At 38.0% G+C, this 26,551-nt stretch overlaps 1 protein-coding gene across 1 annotated transcript in view; it reads left to right on the top strand.

Annotated features, from left to right (window-relative positions):
- The window catches only part of SERPINI1 (serpin family I member 1), a 51,035-nt gene that overhangs the window by 4,467 nt on the left and 20,017 nt on the right, over positions 1-26,551 (top strand). The window contains exons 2-3 of the mRNA XM_049803068.1: positions 22,237-22,504; positions 24,251-24,481. Coding sequence (XP_049659025.1) covers positions 22,255-22,504; positions 24,251-24,481 — 481 coding nt within the window. The 5' untranslated portion in view covers positions 22,237-22,254. The remainder of the gene's footprint in view (positions 1-22,236; positions 22,505-24,250; positions 24,482-26,551) is intronic.

Here is a 26,551-nt window from a genome sequence, read left to right as displayed (position 1 = left end):
TGTGTATGTCTGACAAATCTAAACCCATGATGACTTGATGGGGCTAATGGACAATTGGCTTCTTCCAGGAAGATCAAATCTGTCAGAACTGAAACCGTACTGTATGTGCATTGGAATTTCTTAAATATATGAAAATAAGCACTTGTTAGCTAGGAATGATCTCTCCAAACTTTGGAAGAATTTCAGTTCCTGTGCTCTTTTGTTTTCATCTATTTGTCATCCACATTTCTGTATGTGTAGTGAGTTGGTGGGACTTCCTCATCTGAGAAGAGAGAACTACCGTTTCCCTTTTAACTTTTTTGAACAACCTATTTAAGGCTTTGCTTTTAGAATTCTGACTGACTTCTGAGAATTTTGCTTGGATACCACAGGAAAGCAAATGCTTTAATTGCCTTCACAATAAGATAACATGCCCAAACACTTGCTCACTAGTTGCATTTTCATCTGATACTTTTTGAGCAGTGATGCTGTTCCAGCCCTTGATTCTCCTATAGAAGTTTGGAGTAAGCTGGAGAACTTTGACATCTACTTTTCAACATGATTTTTTTAACTGACCTTGTCATGTCAAGGTAATGTTAGGAGCATGGGTACTTTGCCAATGACAGCCTGTCTGAACTCCTCACGATCACTTAGCCACCGGAGATTGCATCCTTCCTTGCCAGTATAGCAAAAACATTGTTTCTCTGCAACTGTTTCTGTCTGAGGTAATGTTTGCTGCCCCAGTTTTCCCCATACATCTCCGTTACGTAAGTTGTAGTTAGAAAGAAAATAGGTTTAAAAATTTAAGACCTCTTTTTTAATTGGTACACTAAAACTGCCCTTTTCAAATGCTTTTCTTTCCACATTTAAATTAAAGCAGTTCTTGGAGCATTTAATGATTGTGTACTTTGCATAGCAATTTGAGTTCACTGAAGCAACTCATGTTTTCTTTTGTGGACAACTTTTTTCAAAAGAAGTGTTTGCTCTAGTTTCTAAACTATTTAAAGCTATTAATCAAGACCTAAGACAACACAAACAGCTTACTGTAATATCAGGTCTTCAACTTGAGATCCTGTTGATGTAGAAGAAAGGTGCCTAGGTCCCTACCCAAATTGCTCTAAGTATATGTAAAGCCTGTAGGTTGAACTATAACCTTTTCATCTGCAAAGAGAAATATGAGAAGTGGGAGGAAAAAGACAGGGAAGCCAAGTTATTTTTACTGTAAATATGTCAGTTTATTGACTTGTTAATTTCAGATTTATTAAAAAAGCAGGAGGAAGAAACAGTAATGTCTGCCAAAAACAAAGTAATTAGTGGGAGTTGAAAGATGTCTAATGATTCTTACAAGTACTAAAGAGGAATAAACTGGTCTCTTATTAAACTGGATATGGACTTTTAAAACACTGTAGTAATTCCATTTTGTCTTTAAAAGCATGTGCACTTACATATGGTGAATAAAAACCTCTTTAATAAAGTAACATTGTTTATTCACAGTAATGTTACAGGCAGCAAGTGTTTTTGTTACTAAAAAAAAAAAGGGCAAAAAACCTCAATGCTGACTCCACACTTCTAAAATCAAGGTTCAGATAACATTTGCCAAAGCTGATGTTTGAGTCGAAGATGACAGAAGAGACTTCTAGTTTAATGCTTAATGTGCCTGCTATACTTTCACAGTCTAGCATGAAAAATAAAGTCTTATTTCACGACTGCATGCGCTATGGACTGTTGTCTTTTTCCTTGTCCTGTGACTCTGGCTGTGATTAGTCTGGTCACAGAATTCATGAGCACATCTGTTCTCCCAGTTCTCTTTATCCAAAGAAGCTATTAGTGAAGGTCTGCAAGTTGAAGAGCTGGGAACAAGAGGACAGCAGTGTCAAAGAACCTCAAGAGAAGTAAGGCAAGGTGTTGAAAAGAGCAACCATCTAGCACTGTGTTCATACTGTGAACACAGGAGATGCAGAGCTGAATCCTCTTAATCCAGCACTGGTTTGGTCTTTGTATGATCTCATTTTCATCCTGCAGCAATGTTGATGTAAGTATTGCAGGATGGGGATTACGTGTTTTCTGTAATGGATAGGAGTGAAAGTCTGGAAGGAATGTCTCACCTTTGCCTTAAGTCATTCCTCTGCATCAGAACTGGACCTTCCCTCTTCATCTGCTTGCCTGTTCCATGCATCTCCCTCAGTGCCCAGGCCTAACTGTAGAGATCGCCCGCTGCATGCTCTAGCACTTCCTCAGCTATGCCCATGGGGCTCTGTGCTCCTGCAGTGTGTGCATACAAATCTTTGCTTTTTTTAAATCTTCAGGAAGCATTGCCCACTCCTCCTTACTTCTGCCATCTGAAAATGCCATTGCAAGGAAGCAGAACTGTGAGGAGTACTAACTGTGGCTTTCTCTTTAGAGTAAGCAGGAGTAGTTTTATTACTACCAGTTTAAACAGAAAATAAGTGGTCTGTGAAGTATCCTGCCCCCATGTGAACTTGTTCAGATGTGGGTTGTGTTTTGTGGTGTTTTTTGTTTGTTTGTTTATCGAGAGACATGAGGTAACAATCTTAATAGGAGGATGATGCCTGATAGGACTAAGCAGCCTGAAACAATGTTTGTGGTGCTTTGTAGCTGTAAGTGTTCTTGTTCTTTCTGGGGTCAGGTTCTAAAGTCTCGGATGCCATGCATGCCTGAATGCAGCTCCTCAATTCACTGTCACCTGTGTGGTTACTGCATGCTATAACCATGCTTGTTTTCAATTTCCTGTAGGAAAGTGCCTTTGGTTGGTCTTCCCCAGCATCTCTGAGGCATAGCACAAAAATCCATGTGGATTTTACAGCTTTTGGAGTCTCCCCTTGCCCAGAAGCTACTTGGTGTCATCTGTAGCTGGCAGTTTCCATCTGCTGTCCCTACCGTGCATGTGTTGAAACACTAAAGAAAGCAGCGTATTAGATCTCTCAGGAGATATGAGGAAAAACACGTGTCAAAAGAACAAGCGAGCTGAAATCATAGAATGGTTTGTTTGGGTTGGAAGGGACCTTAAAGATCACCTAGTCCCAACCCCCCTGCCGTGGGCAGGGACACCTTCCACTAGACCACGTTGCTCAAAGCCCCGTCTAGCCTGACCTTGAACATTTCCAGGGATGGGGCATCCACACCTTCTGTGGGCAATGTCTAATTATGGGGGATAAATGTCTAAATGTCTAATTATGGGGGATATGGAGCAGCAGGGTGTATAGAGAAGATATCCGTGAATGTGAGTAAGAAACAAATTGACTGTAAGTAGATTTATTTTGAGGGGATGATATGCATGAAGTGGAAAAAATGCCATTGGTAATTTTTCATATAAGAACACGAGGGAGGAAAGTGTACATACAATATCAAAACACAGTACACTTGTGAATTTGACATAACTGATACCAGATCTTCATATATGAAGTGACAGCAAAATACCGTTTAGCATGAAGAGGACAAACTTTCACTCAATCTTAATGAAAATAAATGAAAATAAATTATTGAAATGATGGAATCATATTTTGCAACAAGAACACAAGGATATTTTCTATTTGGAAGGAGAGGAAAGCAACATAAATTAAAATCTGCTTATAAGAATTGTTACAAGGAGCTAGGTCTAATAGGGTGTCATCTTACCTGTAGTGAAAGCCCTGTGGAGGCAGATTTCTGATAATATGTGTTCCCGCTATTTGTCATTTCAGGATTGGTAGAGACTAATTCAATTGATGTGCACCATTCTTTTCTAATCCTTGTTTATGTAACTATTCTATATTTGAGTTATTATTTCATTCCTTAAGAATTATAGGGCTTTAGAAAAACCCCCAGAAGTATTGCTGAAACACCAAGAGAGCAAGGACAGAATTAAATTTCTGCTTTCAAAGGCCCTAGGATTGTCCGGGGTAGGCTCAGAGAATGCTACACCAATGGACAGGATAGTTTTAAAGGAAGGAAAAAAAAAAAAAAAGCTTACTTTGTTTTAGATCCTTTGGTAGTGGACAAGTCATTTAATCTATACATAACCTGAGTTTCTTTAATGTGAAATGGAAACAGACTCTTCTACTCATAAAATAAAATCCAGTAATGAGTGTGAGGTATCTAGGTATTAGTTTGTTCAAAGGGTAAAGGTCTATTTGGATGTGATTAATACTTTTAACAACCTTAATGTGTTGTATATCAGCTGTGTAAGCAACTACATGGTTATATAATTCATCAGGCATGGTGGTCTTTGCTATCCTAGAGCAGTTTGGTATAGATTTTTAGAGATATTAGGTTGTTCGTTTTACTTACTCTAAGGATAAATGGTAACATTTATCATAGACTTTCCATTTTTATTTTGTAAATCTTTCAATACAATGATTGAATAACACTTTGAAAGCTAACAATTGCAAATCCTAGATATTGTTTGACTTGTAGAGGTATTTTGCACTGTTCTGATCAAAGTAACAAATATCATCAGAAGATTTACACAACATATAAATGTTATCTATGTTCAAGGAGGCTGTTAGAATACAGCATTCATTTAGAAAATATTTGAGATAATGTATCGTTCACTCATAGAAAAATTCAGCGTTGAGTTGAATTTCAGTCAAGGCTGTGAAAATACTTGATACCCTTTTGAAACAAGAAATTGTGCCATCACTGAAATCTTGCGTGGTTGTAGATACAACAGGAAACAGCATGTTAACATGAAATTTCCATCTTTTTTTTTCCATGTTTAAATGGAGTAGATCTCAAATCAGTTCATTCAACAAAACAGCAATTTGGAACTACTTTACAGAGCTCACTGAGCCACTGTGCTCTTGCTAGTTCACTTTAAATAAGGATTATGGAGACTACTGCAGACTTTTTCATATTTAAATTACCAGTGGTTTTATTTTCTTACATTTTACCTGGTTGACTAGAGAAATAACATCTTTCTGACTGTCTTCTGGCTTATACGAAATATAGTTAATTAAGACATGCTATACTTTTTCCCCAGAGTCAAAGTGTAGTGTTCAGCTGGCCGACTTGCATGAATAATCCATCACTGTGAATCGTTAATTTAGAAGACAAGCTATGGTAATTGATGTCTTTATGCAAGCTATGGAAATGCTTAGGGAAATCACTTATTTTTCTTGTTGATACATTTTTTTAATTTGTTTTAGAATATTTCTAGGCCTGAGTAGTGTTGGGCTGTAGCCTCTGAGACAGATTCACCTGAGATTAACTGTTTGTGTGGGAATGTGATCTTTTTCTTGGTTTTGAGTAAAAATCTGAATATTCTTATTCTGGAAAACTCTTAAAATTGTAAGACTTAACCTTGGGCTAATTTTGTGCGTATATACTGAACGAACCACTGTTTAAGTTCTGCAAATTTCTAGTAAAAAGGTCTGGCATAGTGATATTAGCAGTAGCCTTTATGTGGTAAAAATGCCTTTCAAAAATCAGGACATTGTTATATCTGATAATGCAAACAGGGATTGCAAGCACTAATACATACTTTGTAAGTTGATATTTAGACCTTCCCATATTCTTATATGTTGGAAGTGATTACCTGATGAGTTGACAGCATGTTTCTGCATCAAACTAAGTATATCAAGGGCTGATGTGTCTATTTTGTCAGAAGACTTACACTTGAAGGTAATTTAGCACACAATTCATAAAGTTTGCTTATACGTTCAATTATACTGTAACTGTCACGTCTGTATGGCAAGAAAAGTTACCAATTCTGTTTCCTTTGTAGGACTCTCTTAACTTTCACAGATAATTAAAATATTAGGGTTTGCTAGTCTACAGTGATACATACCAATAATTTTTCCTGTTTTCAAAACAAGAAAGATGCAGCCAGGTCACTATTCGAATGGGAGCTGAGAGCTTGGTGGTATCTCAGTAGCAGTTCAGAAGCGGGATATTGGTAACCCATAATAAAGGCATCAGGTTGCTCAGGTAAAACCACTGAGTGGCAGTGGGGTTTGTATTATTACAGATCGAGGTAGTTTCAGCATTTCTTCTTTTATTGCCAGTTTCTTATATTTGAAAATAAAATGTCTATTCCGTTTCCAAATTCCTCATGTGTCAGCAACCAAAGATGTTTGTCTTCATTGTTTGTCTTTCAACTTTGTACATTGTATTGCAGTTGCAGAAAGGTTATGTACTCCTCCTCAAACAAACTTTTAATTTTTCATTACAGAAGAGAATTTTATGAACTTAAAGTTTTTAATGCATGCATGCAGATTTCATATATGCAAAGAATTGAAGTCTTTCAATTTACTTTGATGGGTCTTGGACTACAAGTACATGTTTTGTATTGCGTAGAGGAAACTTCTTAAATACTTCCCATGTGTTCAGTAACTGAAATGCAAAGTGGATCATTTCTACATATAGTCTTTAAGATGTAATGATTCTGAAAGCAAGCAAGCATATGGGGTTTTGTGTTCTTTTTTTTACCCTGGGATATTTACCTCCCGTTTAGGCACCGAAATAGAGGCTTGTTTTATCTCATGTGATTGGCTCCTCCTGTTTGTTCTCAGCTGAGCCCTGGTGTGCTGCATTCTCAGAAATTCAGGCCTGAGTTTTGACATTATATATGGGAACAAAAAGAGAAAATGTTCACAATAAACTGGCATTTGAGCTTAATTCAAATAGGCTTTGCCACTTTGATTCAGTTTTATGAAGTATGAGAACTATCATATTGCTGATAGCTTCAGTTATTGAAAAATGGTAATCATAACTTTTATAAAATGAGATAAATGATGTTTATTAATGCTTCCTGTGAACATACAGTGACTTGGCCCTGGCACATTAAGTACATAATTGGGTTGTGTAATTAACTTTTTTCCCCTATGGATTGAGCAGCTAAACACACAAAACTTACTGAGTAGCTCCAAAATATTTTTATTATATTAGTTCAAGCAAAGGGAAAAAATCTGTAATTTTTCAGGCCTTTTAAATAAAAGCAAAGATGCATAGTGAACAGAACTTTGTTCCTAGTGGGGTTTATATGCCAGCCATAAAATTCACAAAACGGTGACTACTTCTGTCTTTCCATACCTGACACAGAACAGAGATTTGAACCTTACTTGCCTGCTTGGCCAAAGAATTCCAAAATCATTGAACCAAAAGAAACTTTGAGCTGTACCTTTCCTCATTTTCCCTTAACAGTTGTTTCACTTTCCATAGAACATGGATCAGGAGCAGGTTTATATAGTCTTTTTCTCTTGCTTTCCCTCTGATGCATCTTCCATGCGAGATCACTATTCATTAGGTAGATAAAGTCCTTTTCAGCACTGTTTTTCAGTGTGTAAGAGGTACATAGTTTTATGGTTCTTAAAATGGGGCCATAGAATGTATATGGGTGGGGATGTATGTGTGTGCATACAGATGTATATGTATCTTTTTCAGAGTGTGGAGGATGGAAAAAATGTATGCTGTACACAAGGAACTTTGAAACTCACTTCACTAGTTCATCTGCTTTCCCAAGTAACAGTCAATTGTGTCTCGATTCCTGACGTGCTTGTGTAACCTTCTTAAAGGGATCTGGTGGATATGGGTAGATTTAGAGACCTCCCCAGGCAACCTATTGTAGAGCTTCGTTGTCTTTTCCAGAAAAATGCTATTGTTAAAATCCAGCCTGATGTTTTGCTACTACAATTTGAGACTCTTCTTGTCCTGTTCACTACGTGTACACAATCAGAATAGTATTTTAATTCCTCTTCTTTTCTTCTCCCTCCGTGATTGATATCAAAGATAGAGACTGAAATAAAACATCCCCAAACTGGCAAAATTTGAGCTTTTAAAACTGTTACTTTCATACTTGGCTACCTCAGCTGGCATCATTGTTAGTCAAATTAAAAGATAAGCACCTGCCTTAAATAATTCATAGCTAGACTGTTGTCACAGTCAAGCTTAGGAGAAGATTACTTAGACATAGAAGATAGTTCTGGTTTTTGAAAGTTCATCGTAACCAGCTGGACCTCTTTGACAGTTCATTTGACAGTATCATAAACCAAATATGCTATCTGAGACCTCCACAGTTTGATCAGGACATTGCAGGGAATAATTTCTAGTATGTGTACTGGGATAAAGTGATCTCAGCAATTGTTAGAGGGAGTGGTGAGTTGCTGATGTCAAATAGTAGGTGAATATGGTTGCAGTTCCCTTCTTGAAACAATTCAGCAAAAAGACAGTGGTGAGACCTATGAAAATCTGAACAACTTGAGGACTTTGAGGTAGTTAGCGCTCTAATTTTGTAACGTCATGGTCTGACTCTTTCTATATAAACAGGTTAAACCAGTAGAACCCTTAAAACAAGTACAAGGAAATGTTTGTTTAATAAGGCCACAGTAAAGTTGTTTTTTTTTTCCTAATGCAGACTCATTGAATGAGAGTGTAAGCAGTGTTTGAGGTTAGGGATCAGCTGTGGCTATTCAGGCTTGTAATTACAGCTGTGATAAGTGTGTTTTTAAGTCTTGTTATGCTGAGAGTTTTCTTAATCCATTATTTTACTAGCCTTTCATTGCCACTCCTAGTACATCGTAAGAATTCCCGAAACCCTGTGAATCATGGGAAAACAGCTGTTAGGCTATTAATATTTGGCTATATAGAGACATAAATTTAAGTCTTACCTAGGCAAGTGCGTGGTCATGTCTGACATCATTAACCTTGTATTTAGTAGCCACAATAAGCATGTAAATGTTACAACTCTATCCACACTGAGGACTGGATAGTTTAAAGTCTAGCTTTTTAATTTAGCATTGAGGAAAAAATGCGTAGTGAACTTTTAGTCCATTATTATTAATATGCTTGGTTATTGTGGACTTTCGGAGCTGGAAAAGACATGTTTAAGGTTTGGTGTTTACTGCAATTGGCTTCCATGTATTTTTATGAAAATAAGCATGAAGCTGATGTCTCAGCTGATTACTCTTTGTTCTTTAAGCCATGCAGAAATCCATGCCATTGAATGTCAAACAGGATTGGACACTTGATGCAGTTGGGCTACTTTCACCTGTACACAGGCAGTTTATTGCTTGAAACAACAAATCTATGAGGGTTGTTCCTCACTTAGAGAGCCTATATATTCTGCCTTGGATGACTTTGAACAAAGAAGAAATAAGCTTAAAAAGAACTTTAGGTGGATAATTTCATACTCTAATGTTTCCCTCTTAAATTCTACCACCATGCTTGCTTTTCTTCCTCTAAGAGGTGAGCTAGCTATCATGCTAAACAGTATCTCATGTATCACAGTGATAAACTTTCTGATTATGACACAGAGGTGGCTGAGGTATACAATCTAGTTTCTGCAAGGTGTGAAGTTGATCTCTGTGTGCTTCTTCAAGGATTAACAGATTCTTTGTGCAATTAGATATGAGCTTTTGCCCATTTACACATTGGGGTGTATTTGGATCCGATAGAATAACTGGTCTGTGGTGAGTAACTAAAAAAATGTGCATGCTTTGGGCAACGCTTCTCATACAGCTGCACCAACTCCAGGAGGTCTGCATGAGGCAAGGCATTCTTGGCTAATGAGTTTGCTGCTGAGATACATTGATTGCAAATTAAAATATATTTTCTGCTGTGGCTGTGTTAATGTAACTGGTTGGCACAGACTGGGTCTAAATTCCTTGCGTTGAGGTACAGCTGTCCGCCTTGCCTGTTTAACAACTTAATTTAGACATAACAATCAGATAACCTGTGGAAAGCTTGAAAATTGAGATCTTATAAACAGGCACAAGAATTCAGGTTAGCCTATTTAGTTTTCAAAGCCACGCTAATTAAAAAGATTAACCTAATTTTTAATAAGAATGTGTATGCTACCCACCAATGTAAAATATTAGACACGCATGAATCATAGCTTATAGTACAAAAAATGGGAGTAGTATTATAGTCTCTCTATCAAAAGGTAGAATTAATATTAACTTGCCACAGGAAATCCTAGAGGAAACACCTAAGACTTGCTGGAAGACAGGTAGTCTATTTTTGGGAGGGGGAGGCAATGAGGTTTCAACCCTCATTTCTCATTCTGAGTGTTGGAAAGGACTTGATTACTTTCTGTAAGGTATTAGAATTTTCATATTGTAAAAACCCATTTAAAAATCTTAAAAGAAAACAAAAACAAACCTACAAAAACTTGAACACCAAACAAACAAAAAAACCAAACACCCTCTGTACAACATACCACAAATGTGTTCATATAGCCACAGGGAGATTGTATAGATATGAGCCAGTGAACAACAGAAGTGGACTGTTTGTTCAGTGCTTCATGATTGCTCTTGTTATTTGAATTGCTTTAGCATTTAGAATCAGATCTAACATGATACAAACTTTTCTGTGTGGGAGAATAAGCAAGATTAAGACAAATACAGCTCCCTACGTGTGTTGTTTAAATGGCTCATCATCGAGAGGATACTTGGAACAGCATCAGTTCTCATAAACACAAACCAATGAGGCTTAAACAGTGTATCCGCAGAAGTGCACTTCAAGGCCAGATTCCACCTTCCAGGCACAGCTTGAATACTGGACTCTGAACTGAGCTGTTTTGTCCGTGGTGAGCCAAGAGGGATGTTTCAACATCTATAGGTCTCCAAGGCCACGATAAACAAAATTATTAGAACAAAAATGTGAATATTTTCTTCATTCCCCCCACCCCGTAAAATGAGTCTTGTTTTTTGCCTCTAACTGAAGAAGCTATATTTCTTTGGTTGTTGTATATCTTCTGTTGTGGGTAAGATACTTGCACAGCAGGGATTGGGTTTTTTCTTCCCTGTCTTTCCATTTCCAACTTTCCCATTTATCCCTTGAAACTGCTGCTGTTCCAAATCTTCTCTCTCAACAATTTCAGTAATACATGCAGGGCACTGAATTTGCTTCTTGTCTTCATACTCTGCCAGCTCACCCATTTTGAACAGTATGAGGCTACTACTGTTTCCCTTCTCCCCCCCCCTCTGCCCCCCACCTTGACCTGGTAAGTTCATGGATGCTTATGAAGAATTAAGAGGGAGGAAGGACTTTGAATGATGATGTGGGGGGGAAAAGTGAGGATTTTAATATCTGTCCACTATGCCATGCTAGCTGATTTTTCCTTCTGTCCAGATACTATGTGAGTTGATCAGTTGCCTGTATTGGTGTCTGTAATCAGACAGATGCCCTGTTGCTTGCCTTTTTTTTTTTTTTTTTTTTTTGATATTTAGAGAGCTGCTCTCAAGTGGAAGCAATATGAAATTGGAGTTCTGGAGTTGAAGAAATCATGGAGATAAGAGAGAAAAGTGAAAATATTTGAAAATACATGAAAACTACTAGCAGAGCAGATAGCAATGATGCTGAAGCCTAAGAGGCAAGAATTGGAACTGGCCTTAGGGCAGGAGGAAGGATAAGTTTAACTTTCTTCTGTACGTGGCCTTTCCATGCTTCTCACTCCTTTGGGAAGATCAGTGATCAACATCCTTCACATCAAAAAGAAATTCTTATCACATGCCTTTTTGAGTGTTCTACCATGTGAAGTACAGAGTGAAAAATCCTGTTACTAGCTGAATTTTGCATCCAGATTATTCTGTAATTTTTAGAAAAGAAGTCTTTATTTTATAACATGTTATCTTAGAAAAATATTTGAAGTGGTGAAGCTTGCATAGTAGTGCTAAATTTTTCTATCGGAGTTACTGATTTTTTGATGAAATGTTCTTGTTCATTGACTCCATTTTGCTGGTTTGGAAGTAAACACCTTCTGAGTGACTCTTCTTTCTTGTCCTTTTGTCTCTGGAGTTTTTGTGCACGACCAGCTTTACAGGCTGTTTTCATTTCGCCTTTTGTATCAACTGTGGCTCTGTTGGTCAGGCTCAGCACATTTGCCAAAACAGCTCTTTCAACTGGTTTTAAAAACAGGCTTTCGTAGGTCCTGTCCAGCTTCAGCTGCTGTGCCAGGACAGCTCTATTAGCTGGATGGTAATGGCCTGGCCACCTCTGCCAGCACAGTCCCCTGGCTGGCTCCAGAGCAGCTGCCAGCATGGAAGGTGCCAGGGCTGCTGGGGTGGCTGGGGGAGATTTGCTGGCTGTCAGGACTGTGGCTGTCATGACAGTCTGCCTGATATATGTAGTTGCTTTTAAGAGTAATTGTAGCTGGCTGGAAGCTCACCAGTGGCTGTGGCTGCGGCAGTCTTGCATCTTCTGTATAGAAATAGACTATGAAGCTGAGAAGTGTTAGAGAAACCGTGTCCATGCATTATAAATAACAATCCTTGTCATTATGAGTTTGTAATTAATCAGGTTATAACCTACTTTTAATGCTAGGGTTAACTGCTTTTTTTTTTTTTCTTAAAGAAATCTGTATATCTTGTTACTGTCCTGCAAGAAACTAATTCTGATCTAAGTAGTTTTAACATAAGTGAATGACTCCTCTCCTGGCAATAGTGACATTACCTAAATGTAAATGGAGCCCAATGTGGACTGCAAGTCTGAAGCCTTGTTTTGTAGGAAAGCAAGCTGTTTTCTGTGTCACACTTGGCATTCAGTTTATGAAGTGATAGACTCCTCTTCTGAAATCCTGAGACATTTTAATTAACTTGCTTTATCTTCTTGACATAGTTATACCATAGCCTGATCTTTTTTCTTCTGAAGTCCTTGTGAAGGAAGCTGAACAATGTATTGAAGTATGAACTTCTGCTTTGAACTTCTTAAACAATGTTTCACAGCTAATATATACCTTGTCTATTTAGTTATTTTGGGATGATTTCAAGACTATCATTCTTCATAATATTTTGTTAAAGACATTTAAAAATTTTCCTGAGTTGGTTGGTAGGCTTTTGAAATGCATTCAGCAAGTCTCCTCCCAAGAGACACAATTTTAAGGTACCTTTGATGCAGTATTCCCTATTTCTGTGAATCACTGAATAGTGAAGGGCTCCTGTTTTGGTTTTGTTTATCCTTAATTAGTTGTCCTTCAGTCCTCCCACTTTTGAAGGTTTAAAATTGGCTGTGAGAGCTTGTATAATGCCAGGCAAAGTATATAGTCTAATGTAACATATCTGAAGTGACTATGCATAAATACAGAGTTGCAAGAAAAAGTGTATGGCACCGGAAACATTGTATTCCAAACTTGCTTGCTGTAAATGCTTTCAGAATATGTATTATTAATATTTTTTGGTTCTGCTGAAACTGTAATATCGTAATGCATTACAGCAATGTCTGTGACATAAGTGACAGCTTTCATCACTTATAAAACTACGCTCCAGTACATGCAGTAACATCGCCTTTAGACTTAAACTGCAATGATTGCATCTGGCAGTTGCATATGGTGAAACTTAGCTACTGCCCTTTTAATTAAATTATAGTTGGGAGCTTGCTTCTGGGAGCTTGCTGATCAACTGAATTTCACAGTAAAATAACAGAAATGTGACTTATTGTAAGTAAGGGAATTTGCAGGACATGCAAGAGCAGGCAAGAAGTTGTTCTTGCAGCTAAAATAACTGATGGCAGTGCACCATCTCTGTTGCTTCTGATAGAAAATGACTACTACGGAATCAGGGCACACCCTTCCTCTCCCTTCCTTTCCCAAACAGCCCTAAGGAGATCTGAGGGAGGAAACATAATGCTACTACTGTCTCATTTGGGGTATCTTCCCTAGATGGCTGCACTCTGACTGGAGTACTATGCCGGCCTCTTCATTCAAAAGAGAAAAAAATTCCAAAAGTAGAACTTGTCAGAATTGGTTCTTGAGGGCCTCTAAGACCCAACTTCACCTCCTGTATCTAGGTATTGTCCCTCCTTCCATAATAAAATCAGGTCAACATCTTCACCAGAAGACCAACATGCATGAGAGTAACCTCATTCAGAGTGGTGTATAGGACTGACAACCATCACGGAAACATTAATATATGTTAAAAAAAAAAAAAAAAATCAATCTGTGCCTAGGTAAGCTGCTTCTATGGAACTTGACCGGTAGGCCCCCCTTTCAGTCTATTGAAAGTAGATGCTATGTAGTATTTCAGTCTCTAGCCTTGAAGGTCTCCCTAGTCAGGCTTTGACTTTCTCAGAAGGGCCATGTGCACACTCCCAATTCTGAGCCTTTAGAATCTCCAAATTCTCTAATAGTTCAAATTTTCTCCTTCATACAGCTTGTTTGTTTGATGTTTTCTTATTTATAGCTTTTACTTTTGGGGACACATTGTAGCTGTCACAAATAAAAGCACTATGCCAAACAATTTCTAAAAATTTTTTTCTTCTAGGTAGAAGAAACACAGAGAAATTGTATGCAGGTCCTCACAATTGCAGACCTTATAGTAGCCCTTTTTGAAATAAGACCACCTTTTCTTAATTGTCTAGACATGGATTTAGATGGTTGCTTTAGGCTATTCAAATTTAAGTATTTTGGACATGGCTTTTCAGCATTTCTTTTTATTTTTTAATTGGAGCTGAGGGATTATGCTTGAGGAAGCTCAGTTAAGACAACTTTGGCTTGCATAATTGCCTCAGCAGGTTGGTGACTCAGTGCCAAGCTCCATGAAAGTTTAAAAACATTTGGGATTTAATGGTAGAAATAGTAAATATGAAAGTTTTCAGCGTACCATTTTCCTTTCAGGTTTTCATGAAGCTTCTGGTGTTGTGGGGCCATTTAAAAAAACAGGAAATAAAGAATCCTGAGGGGCATGCCTTGCTGTGTGTTAGAGAGCAAGATTTTAGTATGGTCCAAACACTTCTTATAGAATGACTCTTCTTTGTCTTAGTCACTATATACTAGAGGTTTAAATACCCCAGTATTTTATCTGTTGTTATTGTGCTGCATTCTAATGAAATTAACCTCAAGGTTTCCTGCTTCAGAAGGCAGTGACTCTGTAATTGACAGATGGTGATAAAATCCTATAACTTTATTACCAATGTTTGCACAGATTGATATATGGATGCTGTTGCATATCTCTGAAACAGATTCAAACAAGCTTAATGAATCTAGATGTGTCTGTAGAGTCGCTGTTTGACAAGGTCATATGTTCACGTAAGCTAAGAATAAACATATTTTTGGGATAAACTTTTTTTGCAACACAGAAAATGTAAGCACCTACCCTAATATGAAGCAGTTGACTTGCTGGCTAAATGTAACGCATGTCATAACTAGAAGTTACGTGCCTGCCCAGTGTCAAGAGGCATGTATGATTTCACATTATTGTCACCACTTCAATAACTAAACTACTTCTGGTAACCGAAGTACTTTGTAGATACCTTCATGTACTGCTTGCACTGTCCACAATGGCTGTAATTTCAAACATTTATGCACATCTAGTTATTCTCCCATTTGCTTGGGTATATATTCTTCTGGCTATAAGCAATAATACTTCATGAATTGCCTATCTGTTGCTCTGAGAATTGGTACTTTCATTTACCTCCTATCACCTTCAGGCAGGCTGTCCTGTATCTCAACTCCACATGTAAGCATGCCCTAGTGGATTGTGTAAGCAGAGCCATACAGCACTTGGTAGGATGTAGATTTCCCATTTATATGCTTGATTACAGCTGTTAGCCTTTGCACTGCTGTCCCCTGTATACCTGACTGTTTTCACTTGTTACATAAAAGAAATTATTTTTCAGGTTAAGCCAACTCAGGTTATAGCCTTGTTGCACAGTACACTGTCTGTCATTCCCCAGTGCTGGAGGGAAAGAGCAGCTGAATGAATGGGAGCAAAAGGACAATGAACAAAGTAAGCAACTGATGGGAGGAAGTGCCACATTACTTCTGTGGGATTTTCTAGAGGTAAAACCACAACATTCCAGGTGTTAGAATACTTTTACTCCGGTAATGCTAGCTGGATAGGCAATTTTTGCCCAATCTTTAAATAAATAAAAATCTGAAGGGTTGGATTCCTGGACAAAGCAGAAAGGATGGAAAAAACAATTCTTAGATTGTTCTGCGGTATAAACTCATCAAGTGGATTTGTAAGAATCTTGAGATTTGTGGTAGCAGCCAGGTTCTCCTGTTGTTGCAGGGCAGCATGCCCAAGGCAAGCCTAAACAAGTCCAGGAGCTCTTCCTTACCACTGTGTACCTCCTTTGCACATCCTTTGGGGTAGCCATGACAACCACTGCCTGGTCCTGGTGAACAGCTAATAATCTTGCTAACTGCTCAGTGCATCTCTGCTCAGCTGGTGTTCACTGGTTTCTTTTTGGAGGGAGAGTTGTGTTGATTTTCTAAATTGTTATTATTAGTTATGCAGTACCTCTGTCTTTGATATTATATTGTTTTTATATGATTGCCAACAAGAAATCATCTAGTGTAAAGGTGCCGCCGGCAATTATTGTGTTTACTAACTGGCAGAGCGGTAACGGCTAAATTTCACTAAACTTGCATCCTTTCGTATTTAATCTGTCACAAACACGATACAGTTTTGGTTGAGTTTGAGGGGAAGGAGGAAGTACCCAGCACATAGATGGTGTGGTTTTTTTCCTCTGACCAGCAGGTCTTGCTCCCCCAGTAGATTCATCTCTCGCTTTATAAAATTGTTCTGTCAGGCTTCTGTCTGTTCCTGCAGATCCTCTTCTTTGCAGAAGAGAATGTGATCAGTCTTGTTACCACACTCGCTTTTCTTCCCAAGCTTTTCCTTTATATACTGATCAGAGGGAATCTGCAGTTTTTCTCATTTGTGCTTCCCACACCTTTGGTGTTTAGCTTGCATGTAGCCAAGAGTAATCTTTAAGGCAACTAATCTTTGTTTAGTCTCTGTGTGCTGAGGAGCTAAGGCAATATATCGCAGCTTTATTTTGTAGATTTTTAAAGCCATTAATGAGTTTATAAAACCCACAGTCTGTAAAGGTGTAAAAGACAAGGAAATTATAACCTCTTTTTTCAACCTGTCTGGCGTGTGCAAGGTGCTGGAATTCAACCCTTAACTGAATTTTTGGCACCTTCCTAGACCGAGTCCAATTCTCGTTGTTTCAAAGTTCACGGTACTTCATCGCTGTGAACTCAGTTTGAGTTTGTTGATATGATATCTCTCAAAATATCTTGGCTTACAGAGGATGCTTGCCCCTTTTGCATTTTTCTGAAAGCATATGTAATGAACTGAATAGTTCAGAGTTTGTGGGTGTGAGGGGGCGATGTTGTTCTACTTCCTCTTAGTCATTCCAGCCTTATGCTTGGGGAAAGGCAAGAACTATAGTTAATCAGTCCTGTATTCTAGCCTAAGAATGTTTTTCTTCAAACGTTATTAAAACTGGTGTTCCTTCTGCCTGTGTACAGGAGTACATCTGTGCTGGTCAGAGGGCAAACAAACAGGAATGCTGCCCTTAAAGTGAGCTGGTTGTGACCTGTTGTGGAAATGCAGTATGCTGCATTTCAGGACTGATGAAATCTCTACAGAAGGTTTCTGAAACTTTGAATTAAAAGTTTCCTGGGAATTGAACTAGTCATGATCTCAATGCAAGTACCTACTGAACGACATATATCTCAAGTCTCTTTTTTATTAACGTGTGCGGGAAGTGACAAATAAATAAGAAAAAAATCAGAAGGAGGAGTGCTTTTTGCTTAAGTTGTCTCCAAGAAACTCTTAAACCCTGTACAGAACAGCGTCCAAAGGCAAAAGACGCCCCCGGACAAAACAGGCGTGTCTACGTACCCAGAGCAGAAATGGCAGAAGAATCACGTAGGAATGTGAAACTGAGTGGAGTTGGTGTTAAAATAAAGAAGTGTGTGTATGTTAAGAGAAGCTGATTTACATTGAAGTTGTGGTAAAAGTCACCAAATAACACCTGCACAGGCATAACTGTCCAATAAGGTCTCATCTGAGGTACAGGTGTTTCTCAGGTTTTTGAAGCAGTACTGCACTGTTTAGTGTTCTGTTGCTGCTGCTTTTCCCTGAGAACAGCTGCAAGCAAGAGCTAAGCTAATACTTTGACATACCTCTGTAGCAAGCAATGATTTGTGATGCACAATTGTTTTTCAAGAAGAGGCTATTGCAAGGAGAGTGTTTCTCTGTTCGCACTGATTCTTTGATTGCCTGGTGGGAGTGAGTGTTGTTCATGTATCAATTAAGATAAAATAAAACAAAACCTAGATTGTCTGAGATTGGCCCTCAAATGAGGAATTCATATCTTTGGTCTTACTTTCACTCCTCAATCACATAGATGTTTAATTTGAAAAGCTTTTGTTATTTGTATAGGTAGCCAGTAAATGCAAAATGCATGGAGTAACATTTGAAACTGATGGGTTTTGATTTTTAAACATTGTTCAGTGTGAACTTGGACTCCTTTTCAGCTGATACAGTATTATTTAACTAGATTTCATTGATGCAGAACAGCAATGACAGCAATGTACTGCTGATGACTCTTCCTCAGAGTCTAAAAAGACTGACTAAAAAGTTTGATGATGCTCATGGGACTTGTTTAACTTTGTGGACATATGTTACATAATGTTCAGCTTAATTTCCTTCACTTAAGATATGTTTGTGAATAAGGTACAGTCAATTTAAAAAATGCTTTCTGTACTGCTGCAGAAACAAAACAGAGCACCCTCGACTCTTACTGAAGAGAGATGCTGAGAACATGCTGCACCATAATAGGTGCTCAGCTGTTCATTGGATCAAGACCTGCTGCATGAAGAGGCATGAGGAAGCATAAAACCAAAAGTAATATAGCCTAAAGTAAGGCAGAATCAGAGAAGCAGTAACTGGTATGACTAGAATGATAATTAAGAGCTGGGTTCCCAGTTGTCAGTAGAACAGTGTATGCTTGTACCAGAAGTGCAAGAAGAATTGAACTGAAGAATTTACTGCAGACATCTTGGATTAGATGGATAAGATCAGACCATTCTCATAGTGGCTAACAAGGATTAATCAGATGTGTGTTCTGTTTTACAGCCTTCTCCCTGCTGACCATTACCCACCATCTGACCATCTTCAGTTTGCTTTAAAGCATCTTCCCTTGCATTGTACTCTTATTCATACATTGTGAGAAAGCCGTGTTTTCACAAGTATCTTAGGAGAACACTGCCAGCAAAAGAGCTGGTCACATCCTCTGCCTTTACCTGGGTGCTCATTCCTGCCTCCCTGGCTCTCTTCCTTTTCCCTGGATGTGTGTATGGAGAACTTCACTGTGAGCTCTGTTGGAAAACCTCTCAAGACTAAAAGTGATGTGGAAGGGGCAGGAGGCCAATCTAAATTGTTTGGCTTTAATTCATTCTGACTGGGAACTTTAATTCTGCACAGCTTAACCTCTTGCATTGTCATCAATAGGATTTAAGCATGTATTTAAAAACTAAGTTTAATACTTTCTCTTGTAAGAGCATTTCAGTATAAATTTTATTTGTCCCCATCTATGTACTTTATGTTCTGTCCAACTAAATAATTAAAAATATTTTAACTTTATTATTTCACATGAGGAGCTTTTCCAGAGTGGTCAGGAAGAAAGATTACTTTGATTTGTATATAATTGGGGGGGGGGGGGGGGGGGGAATTTTAGCATTGTCTGATACCAAATATTTTATTAGCATTCAGTAGTCTAACCTACATGTTAAGCACTTCATTAAGATGTAAAAACTTCCTCCCTCCTTCCCCCCTGCGATTATTTAAGCCTGTCTGGCAATAGCACATATGACAAATATCTGTGATGGAGTGCTGAATAGCTGCCTCTGCAAATAAGACTGGGGAAATTCTCTTTTTTAAAATTGAAGATTATCTCACATCCACTGTAACCTTGTCAGGTCTCAAAGTGAGCTTAAACAATTCTTGATATGGAGGGGGAAAGCTTAGCTATCTGTGTAATTGCATCCGTGTTGAGCAACACAACTTGTTTGCTTAGATTAGGATGCGAGATTCCCCAAATTTGCAGGCCAGTTTAAAAGCCATGATGATGCTTTGGGTTCATCCTCAACAAAAGAAAGGTGAGCTTCTGCTTATCTAATTTTTAAAGTACCATTTTTGACACCGCTGCTGACCTCCTGCGTGACGTAAGTTTATAAGCCTTTCTTGCCTTTTACAGCTTTTAGGATGAGAGAGTAATACCTGGGCTCAGTCTATCACAGTGATGTGCTGAATGAAGTCTTATGTTACGTTACACTGGGAGAGAGGCATGCTCTGTTGGGTTTTTTTCTAAATAAAAAACTGTAGAATGCCCATGATCCCAAAGAAAACAGAGAAATCAAGGTATTTCCTATAACAGAAACTTTAAGATCCTGAAGTCAATAATTAATAAATGGACAGGTTAAAAATATTAACTGCTATTAAGAAAAGCAATTATTGGGGATGTTCAGGGTATGTTGATAATGTTTTGGACAATAAAAAGACTGTCTCAGTGTTTATGAAATAAATAGTGATGGTCGTGGCTCAGATCGTTTTCCATTGGGCGGCAGTGAAGTTCTGGATAGTTTTATAAGTGTACTGAAATATGCAGTCATCAAGTAATAAGCACAATATGAATCTGGTGCTTTAGGCTTATATGACTTATTCTGTGCCATTCTTAAATAGAATAAGAGTCTTCGGTGGAGATTTTGATATCTTGCTAAGAATCAGAGAAAGACTGATCAGGTAGTCCAGAGAGATGAAGTGATGCCAGCATAGAGGAGGACTTTTTAGAAACTGGGTACAGGGGCATATTTCTTACATATATGGAAGCAATCATCAGAAAGGAGGTGTGGGGCAGGGGAGAAGCAAGGCTCTAGCTACTGTGTCTCACTAAGAGGCTGTCCTTTTCCCCTGAAGCATGTGTGATTGCTGCACTGGTTCATCTATTTAAATTTCTCAGTGAAAAAAAAAACCAAAAGGCTGGTCTGTGGCTAGGGGACAGGAAGAATCTTAACTAGTGACTGCATTAGTTGCTGCCAATGCACGTATGTGCACCCTGTTGCTTTTTATATTTTCTCAGCTATAAAATGTGAGTAATAATGCTTAAATTATGTATCGTTCAGTGTTGTGCGAGTTAATTAGATAATGCTACATAGTCCTTTGAAGATGAAATGCATAATATAAATGTTGTATAAAGCTTACTAAGGGTCTCTGTGTCAGGTAGATAGAAACCCATGGTAACTGCAGACACAGGAGAACTGAGAAGCATAAGGCAGAGGCACTTGGGCTGGCTGCATGCAAACTGACTTCAGTCGAGCAACAGAATAGCACATTCACACAAATTTGTCCCATGCTGGCAAGGCCTGCAGACTGGCACAACAACATGTAAACACTTCTGGACTAAAGCTTTTAGTCTTGTACTGTCTAACCTACTGCTTCAGGAATCTTTGCTTTGTTATGTGTTAGAAATACTGTAAGTGGCAAAGACAAGGAATTGAAATGCAAGCTCTGTTGTCTTGACATTTCTGACTTGAGACATTTGGCAGTAGCAGGTCAGATGCTAAGGTAGCATGAAGTTTAAAGGGAAAAACGGAAGGATGGAGACATGTACACAGCTTCAGGAGCTGGAATTTTAATACTAATAGTTGTGCAATGAACTAAACTGGGATAGAGTGAGAACTGCTGCTTACTGAAGCGTTTTAGCAAAGCTTGGAGGATGGATTAGTCTAAAGCATTAGTGCTAACCTTTTTTCTGTTTAGTTTACTTTCTTGTTTCCCCTGTTGGATCTTTCTCACTGGTGTGTACAGGAACTTTATCCCCTAAAGATCTCTGAGCAGGTGTTGTCTCTTAGCTAGCATAACTACCCAACTTTTCACCGTTATTTACTAGCAAAAGGGATTTCATCTGGTAAGTAAAGCATGACTGACTTTTCTTTCAAAGAATTTTTGGCTGCTTGCCATGTGTTTTGCAACTGAGCAACATCATGGTACATTTCATTTGTCACTGGTGTCAGCAAGCTCTCTTATAGTGCTTGAAATAGTTTTACCAGTTTGGGGCTTAGAGTGACTTAGATGAGTAAGTTGCATCTTACTGGAAGGTCAAATGAAAGAGATGTGGGTTTAAAGGTCTCCTTGGTGAAAAAGTACAGAAACGCATGGCAATTCCAGATCAGCATTGCTTAACAATGACAACAGCAAAATTAAACAGTAAAAGTAGGAAAGGCGTTGCTATGTCTTTAATGTCTTTTTCTGTAGAAGCCATGGTTTGTTTATCTATGGCTGAAAGATTTCAAAACCATATAATTACATAATTAAGTAGGTTATTTTTTCGAATATAGATCATTACTTCAGTTTGAACAGTGTATGTATTAGTGTCTACTCCAAATAACTGAACTGTGCCTTGAACTCTGACTAGCTTTTTTTCCACACGGATTTAAGACTAAAACATTGACTATTCTTTTTTCTCTCAAGCTGAATCTTTTAATACTTAAACAGGGTTAACTTATTTTCTCTAAAACTTATCTTGCAGATCTTAGAATCTCAAGACATGTATTTCCTTGGACTGTTGTCTTTGCTTGTTTTGCAAAGCAAAGCCTTCAAGACAAATTTTCCTGATGAAACCATTGCTGAGCTCTCTGTGAATGTTTATAATCAGCTGCGAGCTGCAAGAGAAGATGAGAATATTCTTTTCTCTCCTCTGAGCATCGCAATAGCCATGGGAATGGTAGAGCTTGGAGCCCATGGAACTACTTTGAAAGAAATTCGGCATTCCTTGGGTTTTGACAGCTTAAAAAATGGTAAGGCCTTTTAATCATGTTTTACGATGGGGCTTTTTGTCTTAAAGAAACAGATGGCAATGCCTGAACAATGATGGAAGTGGCTCGGTCGTGTGCATGGGTTATTAATCAGTAGGCTTCTTGGCATCCTGTTTGATGGCCTGAGCATGCTGAAGCATGCTTTGGAGGATTCTGCATAAGCTTAGAGGCTCTAACATACAACCCTGGCCTGGGCACCTCAATCTTAAGCAATTGCAGTTAACTGTTGATCTTGCTTTCTGGCTGCAAAATAAGCTTGCCTTTGTCTTTAGAGTTATAAGAAGATTTTTAGGATCGTTCTTTTTAGGGATTATAATGAAACCTGAAAAGGAAAGCAGTAGTTCCAGCAATATTGCTTATAAGTAAGGAAATCTTAGTAATTTAACTGGAACTGTCCCTTACTTTGACAGAACTTGTTTGGTTCTTGTAGGTAGAACCTGTAGGTTGTTTACCCTAATTCTATGTTGCTAATGTTCTGTCTGCATTACATAATGTTGCATACAGATATATAAGCTAATTTAGGAAATATAAAAGTCTTGATTGTTTCAGAACGATATGCCACGTGTTCCCATCAGCCTTTCTGAGAAACAGAATTCACTTATTTAGCAGAGAACAATACTACCACACCGTCCTGTTTGTAGTATGGGATGAGCTAAGTCATGCATCTGGATGTACTGCTGTGCTGTGGAGTGCCAGCGCACTCTGTTAGTGCAAGCAACTGTAATATGACTGCAAATGGAGGGGATGAACGAATGGCAAAAAATAACTTTGAAGAGGCAATTTCTATGAATTTTGATATCAAAGTAATTGGTTTAAAACCTGAATGAGATTTCTCATTCATACAATGTACTGGACTTCTAAGTCTTCAGTGAAAGGATCTTGGGGAGGAATTTCTGAATACAAGTGTTTGAGATGTGTTCAACAGTACCACTGTGCAGACAATGTCTCTCTGTGGAGACCACAGCACATATAAAACATTGGTACATTATCCCTTAGCTATAATTGAAGAAGTTATGCAGTTGATTCGAGCTGGGCCATTCACTGTTCTTGCATATGAGTGATATTCAGTGAAAGTACTCCAATGATTTTTGCTTGGAATATATCATTGCATTCAATTTTTAAGTTTTGGCGTTGGTTTTTTTTTTTAATTAGGAATTTCAGCTTCAGGTAGGTGATACAACAGTACAAGCTTCCTATCTTAAAGCAGACTACTTTAATCCTACTCAGGATCCCTCATTACCCAAGCAAATTATTCTGTCTACCCCATGCAGGATCCTGGGAAATTCTAGACGTGTTTTTTGCAGAGAGATGTCTATGGGGAAGTCCTTAGCTTCAAAACTTGAAGTTCATTTTTCCTTTAACAGCTGGGTTTTAGGATGTAACAAAAATTCTGTTAAGGATTTGTGGTGGCAAGACATACATGTGTGACTTGTAAGAATAATATTTTAATTACTCTTTTAATGTTAAAAGGATTAACATTGATAGCTTTGTCTGTGATGGGATCCAAGTGTCTTGTTAATTGTGCTAATTATAAGTAGTAGAAAAAATAAGCTCTAAATAATACATTCTGTCTTGTAGATTGTTCTTTTGGATCTGAAGGTGTGTGTAGGTTTAAAACCAAGTTTTTTAAAAAAAACCCACAGCTTCCCCCCGCCTCCCCCCCAAATGTCTTTGTGAATTTCCAGCAGAAAAAACATGGAAACACTGAAGCTGTTTTTCTTTCCTCAGGTGAAGAGTTTACCTTCCTGAAGGACCTTTCTGATATGGCAACTACTGAAGAAAGTCATTATGTTCTCAATATTGCTAACTCTCTCTATGTGCAGAATGGATTTCATATCAGTGACAAATTTCTGCAGTTGGTGAAAAAATACTTTAAAGCTGAAGTAGAGAATATAGATTTCAGCCAAAGTGCAGCTGTAGCTACCCACATCAATAAGTGGGTGGAGAATCATACAAATAGTAAGTCCACGTCATTCTTCTATATACTTCCTGCAGTAAGTATTTGTGTTTCCAAAGTTATACAGTGTTGTCGAATTGTTGCCTTGGCTTTTATCTGTTCTGTTTGAGACTAAAGTATCTCCTCCCATAAAAAGAACTCTAGCATCAGCTCTTTGTGAAGTTTTTTTTCCTGTGCAAGAATGATCTGTCTTAAGTAATATTAGCTTTGGCTAATCATATAATAGTATCTGTCTGAATGTTTTTTCCCCATCTTACTATGTTGAAGTACCTGTAACATTAAGTGAAGGAGAATGTTTTAATAGTAGGCTTTTTAATAGTATTTTAATATTGATTTTGGTAATAAATTAAAAAAAAAAATAAGTACTATTGCTAATTGCAGAAAAGTTGTCTACAAAGGGGTTATTAGCCTAGGCTTTGGATGTATGGAGTATTGCTTCTTCGCTGAGGAACTCAAAGTTACAAGGTACTTATAAATTAGAATACTAAGAAATAAAAAAGATAATTTTGAACCACAAAATCAGACCCTGTAATGTAATCTTTTCCAACGTGAGGAAACTAGATAGCATGTTGAGAGAGTAGTTGATTTCAGGAAGACCGTCAACAGAGTTTCACAACAAAATTTTGCAGCAGGGGAGTAAGCACAAAATCACAGTTGTAAATAAGCATATTCAGATCTGCATGATATAGTGCTTGATTTGCTTGTGGAATCCCAAAGATGTGACATTTTCTGAATACATGTAGAGTCTCAAGGTATGGGAGCAATGTTAGTGCCATGTTGTATGGATCAAAGCATAATCTTATTCTAGTTCATCTGACACTCTGGAAGTTGATATTTTAAGAGTAATTCAACAGGGGCCTGACTCCAATATCAGTTGTACCATTGTAAGTTTGAAGGTACCGGAATCCTCTGTAAGGAATTAACATGTTCCCATGTAGTCTGAGCATTTAAGAATCCATAATGCTTTATGGCAATGTATGGCACCAAAGTGGAAAAACACCTCATATAATGCTTTTATTCCATTTTGGAAATGATCTGGTTTTTCCAAGGGAAAATTGCAGCTATTATAGTCATAGTAAATTTTGCCCTTTATCTCAAGCTACAGAAATAGAGGCAACATAAGTGATGCAGCAGATTGCAGTGTTTTCAGAGAAATGTGGTGTCTGTCTGAAGGAAAAGTAAAATTCTCTTTCTTGTAGAAAGAACAGCAAGTTCTCCTGCTTAACACCTGCCACATGTGCTGACCGAGCTCATAACCATTGCCCTGGAAGGAGCTGTGCAGAACTAACAAAGGCAGCTGTGGGTCTCAGTGTTAGGTTGCAATAGTAATGGTCCCTCAGACTAGTCTCTGACCACTAGATCTCATTCTCTCCTGCCTGCCAGCTCTGACAAAGGAGGCTCACTTTCTCATTAGGAAAGGGGTACAAGACAGGCAGGTTTCCGCTTCAGGCATGTTAAGCATGATGGGAGGCTTGGAGCAGAAAACATAACTGTGAAAGTTTCTCTGGCCAGAAAAATTCTTAACATTACATTAGTGTATTAACAAGGTGTGGCTGAAAAATATAAGGGAATATGATGTACCAAATAGGAACAGAAAAACTTTTTAATTTTTCCTTTTTTTTTTTTTTTCCCAACCATGGAGAGTGAGTATGGCAGTATTGGTCACATCTCGTTTCTAAAAACGTTCTAGATAAAATGAAGTACAAACAGCAACCCAGAAGAAATACTGCCTATGGTACACAAATTTCACACCAGTTAGTCAGTGTCATATGCTCCAGAAAGCAGAATTAATTTGTGTGTTAAACCATGGATTAAGAAGTAATAATCAGACTGAGGAGTGTGTTTACTTTAACACCTTGCATTGCAGTATCAGTTAAAAATAGAAGTGACCAAGGAAGCTATCTGAAGTAGGCTGTAATTCTTCAAGAATAGTGACAAATCTGGTCAGTGCACCAAATTTAACAAACTCAACATTATTTTGCTGATAAGCAAGCCATTTAAGATGAGCTAAAGCAGGTAATGTACTGTATTCTGATGTAAATGACTTATTTAGGAGTAGGAGCAAAGCAGCT

Source organism: Accipiter gentilis, chromosome 6 (genome assembly GCF_929443795.1).
Source record: "Accipiter gentilis chromosome 6, bAccGen1.1, whole genome shotgun sequence".
Taxonomy (NCBI): Eukaryota; Metazoa; Chordata; class Aves; order Accipitriformes; family Accipitridae; genus Astur; species Astur gentilis.
This window is presented reverse-complemented; position numbering and strand designations above follow the sequence as displayed.